This window comes from Protobothrops mucrosquamatus, unplaced genomic scaffold, assembly GCF_001527695.2.
Source record: "Protobothrops mucrosquamatus isolate PMUCROS unplaced genomic scaffold, P.Mucros_1.0 scaffold_242, whole genome shotgun sequence".
Taxonomy (NCBI): domain Eukaryota; kingdom Metazoa; phylum Chordata; class Lepidosauria; order Squamata; family Viperidae; genus Protobothrops; species Protobothrops mucrosquamatus.
The window spans coordinates 573,078-580,189 of NW_015386318.1; the positions used below are offsets into that span (position 1 = coordinate 573,078).

At 44.9% G+C, this 7,112-nt stretch overlaps 1 protein-coding gene across 1 annotated transcript in view; it reads left to right on the forward strand.

Moving 5' to 3' along the window:
* The window catches only part of LOC107300912 (elongation factor 1-alpha 2), a 27,832-nt gene extending 21,922 nt beyond the window's left edge, over positions 1 to 5,910 (forward strand). The window contains exons 3-5 of the mRNA XM_015830197.1: positions 1,671 to 1,967; positions 3,620 to 3,770; positions 5,561 to 5,910. Coding sequence (XP_015685683.1) covers positions 1,671 to 1,967; positions 3,620 to 3,770; positions 5,561 to 5,910 — 798 coding nt within the window. The remainder of the gene's footprint in view (positions 1 to 1,670; positions 1,968 to 3,619; positions 3,771 to 5,560) is intronic.
* Positions 5,911 to 7,112: the final 1,202 nt, after the last annotated feature.

Here is a 7,112-nt window from a genome sequence, read left to right on the forward strand (position 1 = left end):
AATCCTCTGCCCTCCCCTCCAGGGGGTCCCCCCCCCTCCAATTGAAGGAGAGAGCGGGTCACCCTGAAGAGGGCGGCCGGGCGATTATCTGATGACGCGATGAGTGAGGCATAGTAGTTAGTCCTAGCCTTCCTCATCGCCACAAGGTAGGATCTAAGATGTATCCTTACCTGTGCTCGATCGGATTCGGTTCGGCTGGTAGTAATAATAATAAAGTTGGAAGGGACCTTAGAAGTCATCTAGTGCAACCCCCTGCTCAGGCAGGAAACGCTATACCATTTTGGACAAATGGCTGTCCAGTCTCTTCTTAAAAACTTCCAGTGTTGGAGCATTCACAGCTTCTGGAGGCAGGTTGTTCCACTGGTTAATTGTTCTAACTGTCAGGAAGTTTCTCCTTAGTTCTAGGTTGCTTCTCTCCTTGATTAGTTTCCATCCGTTGCTTTTTGTCCTGCCTTCAAGTGCTTTTTCAACCGTGGCTACTTTAAAATGAGTGGATTTCAACTCCCAATATTCCCTAGCCAGTCCTGCTGGCTGGGGAATTGTGAAAGTCAAAGTCCACCCATCTTAATTTGGCCAAAGTTGAAAAACACTTGAGTTAATCCTTCCATTTCCTAGCTATGGGTACAAAGACAAAGTCCTAGACTGGCCCCAAGAAACATGGCTCTCCTCAGTCTTTTATTAGTATTCTTTTATTCGTTCCACTTTGCACCCAGATGGCCAAGGTTGATGCTGGGAAGGAAAGGAGGGCCCTCTGCAGTGGTGACCTCTCCAGTTGGACCCTTGTAGATATTTAAATATATTTTGCCTGGGTCAGAAGTTAGAGTTTTCTTTACAGGGGGTTGGGAAGATGTTGGAAATGGGTCAGTTGGCCAGGTCATCCATGATTCTTTGCTACCAGACCAAGAACAAAAAAGATATTGAGACTCTAGAAAGAGTACAGAGAAGAGCAACAAAGATGATTAGAGGACTGGAGGCTAAAGCATATAAGGAACGGTTACTGGAATTGGGTATGTCTAGTTTAATGAAGAGAAGGACAAGGGGGGACATGATAGCAGTCTTCCAATATCTCAGGGGCTGCCCCAAAGGAGAGGGAGTCAAGCTATTCTCCAAGGCGCCTGGAGGCAGGACAAGAAGCAACGGATGGAAACTAATCAAGGAGAGAAGCAACCTAGAACTAAGGAGAAATTTCCTGACAGTTAGAACAATTAACCAGTGGAACAACCTGCCTCCAGAAGCGGTGAATGCTCCAACACTGGAAGTTTTTAAGAAGAGACTGGACAACCATTTGTCTGAAATGGTATAGGGTTTTCTGCCTGAGCAGGGGGTTAGACTAGATGACCTCCAAGGTCCCTTCCAACTTTATTATTATTATTATTATTATTATTATTATTATTATTATTATTATTATTATTATTATTATTATTATTATTACTACTACTACTACTACTACTACTATTATTATTATTACTATTATTATTATTATTATTATTATTATTATTATTATTATTATTATTATTATTATTATTATTAACAAGTTGCTTGCATTGGGGACAAGGCTAACTGGGGCAGCCAGATTACCTGGCCAAGTCACAACTGTGGGGAACCTTAGAGCTGTGCTTGTGTTGTCTTCTGCAAATTGACTTCGCCCCTCCCTCCTTCTCCCCCTGCAGGCTGACTGTGCCGTCCTGATTGTAGCTGCCGGGGTAGGGGAATTCGAAGCGGGCATCTCCAAAAACGGGCAGACCCGCGAACACGCCTTGCTGGCCTACACGTTGGGTGTCAAGCAGCTGATCGTCGGCATCAACAAGATGGACTCCACGGAGCCTCCGTACAGCGAGAAGCGCTACGATGAGATTGTCAAGGAAGTGAGCGCCTACATCAAGAAGATCGGCTACAACCCGTCCACCGTCCCCTTCGTCCCCATCTCGGGCTGGCACGGCGATAATATGCTGGAACCGTCTCCCAACGTAAGCTTTGGGAGGGCAACTCAAAGAGAGAGAGCTCCCGTTTCGGGTTTATTCTGGGATTTGGCTACAGCCGGCTGGTTAGCCATAAGAGTTTTTCAAAATTAAAGGTGGCCTTTTAGAAATATTGCAGTCTTTGCTTTTCAGAAAGACCCAAGATCCTGCTTCATCTCTGAACCCTTTCTTTGAATGTGTTTGAACCAATAATTCCAGAGCGACTTAAATGTCTGCATTCTTCACTCGCTTTAGTGGAAAAGAGAGCCAGCTTGATATAGTGGTTAAGGTGCTGGCCTAGAAGCCAGGTACTGGGAGTTCTAGCTCAGCCTTAGGCACGAAAGGGGGCTGGGTGATTTTGGGCCAATCACTGGGTGATGGTGAGTTCTAGTCCCATCTCAGGCATAGAAGCTGGCTGGGTGACTTTGGGCCAATCACCAGGAGACGGTGAATTCTAGTCCCACCTTAGGTATAGAAGCTGGCTGGGTGACTTTGGGCCAATAACCGGGAGATGGTGAGTTCTAGTACCACCTCAGGCATAAAAGCCAGCTGGGTGACTTTATGGCCAGTCCCTCAGCCCAACCCACCTCCAAAGGTGGTTGTTGTACGGAAAATAGGAGGAAGGATTATCAGATATGTTCGCTGCCTTGAGTTAATTTATAAAGTAATTATGGCGGGATAAAAATCTAACAAATAACTAAAGTGGGTCTAAACAAGTTTATAATTTTCTTAAAAGGGACTTGAAAGAGAGAGATTCTTTTAGTATGAGAGGAAAAAGTCCTCTCCCATTTTTTAAAAAAAGATATACACCGGCTTAGCAGCATTGAAGAAAGGGAATTCAAGAGGGGCTTAGGCACTTTGTGGGAACATAATGACTCCAGGCTAATTCCTCTCTTGACTCCACCACCAGGCTCTGGCCTGTCCTCCTACAGGAATTCCTGGCTGCTTGGCATTTAGCCAAGTCAGCCATCAAAAGACACATGGACATAAGCCACATTTAAACCCCATTCAATAGAGACAATAAAATGGTTAAGAAGGAAATAAATGAATACAACCCCTGCAGCATTCAACAGCCAGATAAGCAGGGATTAACACCAGACAACAATCAAGCAGAAAATAATCCCCTAATTAAGGACAAAACCAAACCCCATTGACACTGGCAGGGCAACCCACTGCATATACACAAGGAGCAAAACCACACACTCATTCGCAATAATAGCAACAGTACTTAGACTTATAGACAGCTTCATAGTGCTTTACAGCACCCTCTAAGCGGTTTTCAGAGTCAGCATGTTGACCCCAACAATCTGGGTCCTCATTTTACCGACCTCAAAAAGGATGGAAGGCCGAGTCATCCTTGAGCCAGTCAGGATCGAACGCCCGACTGTGGGCAGAATTAGCCTGCAATACTGCATTCTAATCACTGGCGCCACCAAGGCTTCTGTTGTTTCTTTTTCCTTGCTTTTTATTTAGTTTGTGTTAATTTTTATCCCTCGTTTAAAAGTTTCAATATCAGTTAACATATGTAAACAAAAAAAGTTGTGATGGTTTTCTTTTTTGGGGGGGAGGGGGCGGAGGGTGCGTCTTTGTTCTGGCATGGAAGATTTGGGTTGTACAGGTAGCCCCGCTCAAAAAAAACCCTTTGCCATTTTGTCGCCTAGATGCCGTGGTTCAAAGGATGGAAAGTGGAGCGCAAGGAAGGCAACGCCAGCGGGGTCTCCCTTCTGGAGGCCCTGGATACAATCCTGCCCCCCACTCGCCCTACAGATAAACCTCTGCGCCTGCCTCTTCAAGACGTCTACAAAATTGGAGGTGAGGGGAACATCTGGGGCAGGGGTAGGCAACCTTGGCCCTTTTATGACTCGTGGACTTCAACTCCCAGAATTCCTGAGCCAGCATGGAGGAACTATGGCCCCCTCATGACTCGTGGACTTCAACTCCCAGAATTCCTGAGCCAGCATGGGGGAACTATGGCTCCCTCATGACTCGTGGACTTCAACTCCCAGAATTCCTGAGCCAGCGTGGGGGAACTATGGCCCCCTCATGACTCGTGGACTTCAACTTCCAGAATTCCTGAGCCAGCATGGCTCAGCTTGGAAACTTCTCCCTTTCTCCTCAGCATGGCTGGCTCAGGAATTCTGGGAGTTGAAGTCCACGCCTCATAAAAGAACCAAGGTTGCCTATCCCTGATTTCTGGGGGAAATCCGGTCCTTGGCTGGTCTTGTGGCTGCGGTTTTAAGTTTCTGCAGGCTGGGCCTTATTTGCAGGTAGTCCTCGACTTAACAACCGTTCATTTAATGACCATCCAAAGTTAACGATGGCACTGAAGAAAATGACCGGTGACCGTTTTTCACACTTACAACCGTTGCAGCATCCCCAGAGTCATGTGATCAAAATTCGGACCCTTAGCAACTGGTTCATATTTCAATGGTTGCAGTGTCCCGGTGGTGATGCAATCATCTCTTGCAATGTTCGGAGAAGCAAAGTCAATGGGGAGGCCACTTAACGACCGTTACTAACCTAAGCACTGCAACTGTGATTTACTTAACAAACGTGGGAAAAAAGGTCGTAAAATGGGGCAAAACTCACTGAACAACTGTCTCGCTTAGCAACTCAAATGTTGGGCCCAACTGTGATCGTAAGTCGAGGACTGCCTGTATTTATTTTTTATTGATTACATGTATTTGCTACCCATCTTGTTTCAAAGACACTCTGGGCAGCAAATTGTTATTGCAAAACATAATAACACACTGCTGCAGACAACCAAGCCAGGACCATCTGTAAATATTATTGTTTACAAACATTAAACACCCACTCCCCCCCCCAAAAAAAACCCCAACAACCCAGAATTATGAAATTGCAAAGCTTTGAAGCTCTTTGTTTCTAATAGACTTCATAAAGAACGCAGAAGTTTATTGAGATTTCAGCCAATACAATTCTTTTAATTTTTATTTTGTGGCAGCCACGAGGTTGGGCAGAACAGTTTGATTTTTTGCTCCATTTTTACCTGACGTGAAAATGTTGCTGGCTTCTCCCTTTGTAAATTTGGAAGCAACATTTTGTGTCTTTCCTTTTTGCAAGAAGTAAGTTTATAAAGCGAAAATGAAAGGATAGATAGATAGATAGATAGATAGATAGATAGATAGATAGATAGATAGATAGATAGATAGATTTCTGAAACAGTTTTTCTCACTTCCGCATTTCTCCTTCACTACAGGCAAATAATTTAGCCCTTTGCCTTTAATGTGCCAGCCCAGTTCTGCACAACTATATCAAGGAACTCTATTTAAAAAAAGCAATTTCTTTATATACACTTGTATAGCACTTAATTAGAACCCACAACAGAATTTGCTGCTTGTAAATAAGTCTCAATTTCTAAGCGAATCATTTAAATACCATTTTCCCCCATGGAAATCTGTTACAAAAATTGATTCTCTGATAACAGCCATCAAAATGGGGCCTTCCAGACGTGCAGGTTGAATGATGCAGATGGAAAGAAGAAGATGGGGATTGAAGATCAGCCTATCAGGAGAAGCCTTTCCGATGTCCATGTTCCCTGATGGTTGTTGTATTGATCTGACACCCTTTATGGCCGTTCACAGGTATTGGGACTGTCCCCGTGGGCCGTGTGGAGACCGGGATCCTGAGGCCTGGCATGGTGGTCACCTTTGCCCCCGTGAACATTACCACCGAGGTGAAGTCGGTTGAGATGCACCACGAGGCCTTGAGTGAAGCTATGCCAGGGGACAACGTGGGCTTCAACGTCAAGAACGTGTCCGTGAAGGACATCCGCCGGGGCAACGTCTGCGGGGACAGCAAATCTGATCCGCCTCAGGAAGCAGCCCAGTTCACTTCTCAGGTGAGCAGAGGGCCAGAGGGCGGCCATTTTGAAGAGCTGTGTCATCGGATCCTAACTGTCGGGACCAAGCCAATCAGAGCCATTTCTGGATAGCGAAAGTCAGTTACTGTATTGTCTTATCACTTTTGTTATAAGAATCTCTCCAAACTGCTTGTTTTCCCTCTGGGGACCACCAGAAAAGGCTTTTTGGGATCTTGTGGGAGATCAGGTTTATGTCACTTACGGCTATGCAAGGATTCCAAGCTAGGCCCTCACTTGATTCCTCCTTCCAGCCTTTGCCCACAACTAATTTTGGGGGCTATATTTGTATCCCATTGGGGCCAAATATTGACCATGCTCTTCCAACGTGTTTTAGCCAAATCAGGTATAGGTGGTCCTCGACTTAACGACCCCAATACAGACCGAAATTTTGTTCCTAAGTTGGTGTGGTTGCAAGTCAAGTCACCATGTGACTGGAGCCAGTTTTGCAATTATTCTTACAATGGTCATAAAGTGAATCGTCAAGGTTGTTAAGTGAATAATATGGTTGCTAAGCAAAGCCATTGTTTGCCATGGGAAGCTTTTCCCCCCGAAAACCAGCAGTAAATGACGACCAGCTATACAAGTAGTCCTCGACTTACAACAGTTCATTTAGTGACCGTTCAAAATTACAACGGACTGAAAAAAGTGACTTATGACCGTTTTTCACACTTATGACTGTTGCAGCATCCCCGTGGTCAAAATTCAGACATTGGCAACTGACTCATATTTATGACGGTTGCAGTGTCTCCCAGGGTCAAGTGATCACCTTTGAGGAAGGCAGATTCACTTAACAGCTGTGTTAGTAACTCAACAAATGCAATGATTCACTTAACAACAGTGGCAAGAAAGGTCGTAAATTGGGGAAAATTCACTTAACAAAATGTCTCACTTAGCAACAGAAATTTTAGGCTTAATTGTGGTCAAAAGTCGAGGACTATACCTGCATTCTGTATCACTTCCCATTTTGAACTGAATGATCCTCCATAATTGTCGAAAAGAGGGCAACATTGCTCACCCCCCCATCCCACCCTTGACAAGATGGTTGATCGTTCCACCTTCCTCTGAAACTTCAACGATCGATCGATTGATTAATTTAATAGATTTATATAGCTGTCCATCTAATGGAAGCTGGCTCTGAGCAATGTACAACTATGTTTCCCAACCTCGGCCACTTCAAGACGTGCGGACTGAAACTCCCAGAATTCCCCAGCCAGCATGGCTGGCTGGGGAATTCTGGGAGTTGAAGTCCACACGTCTTAAAAATGGCGGAGGTT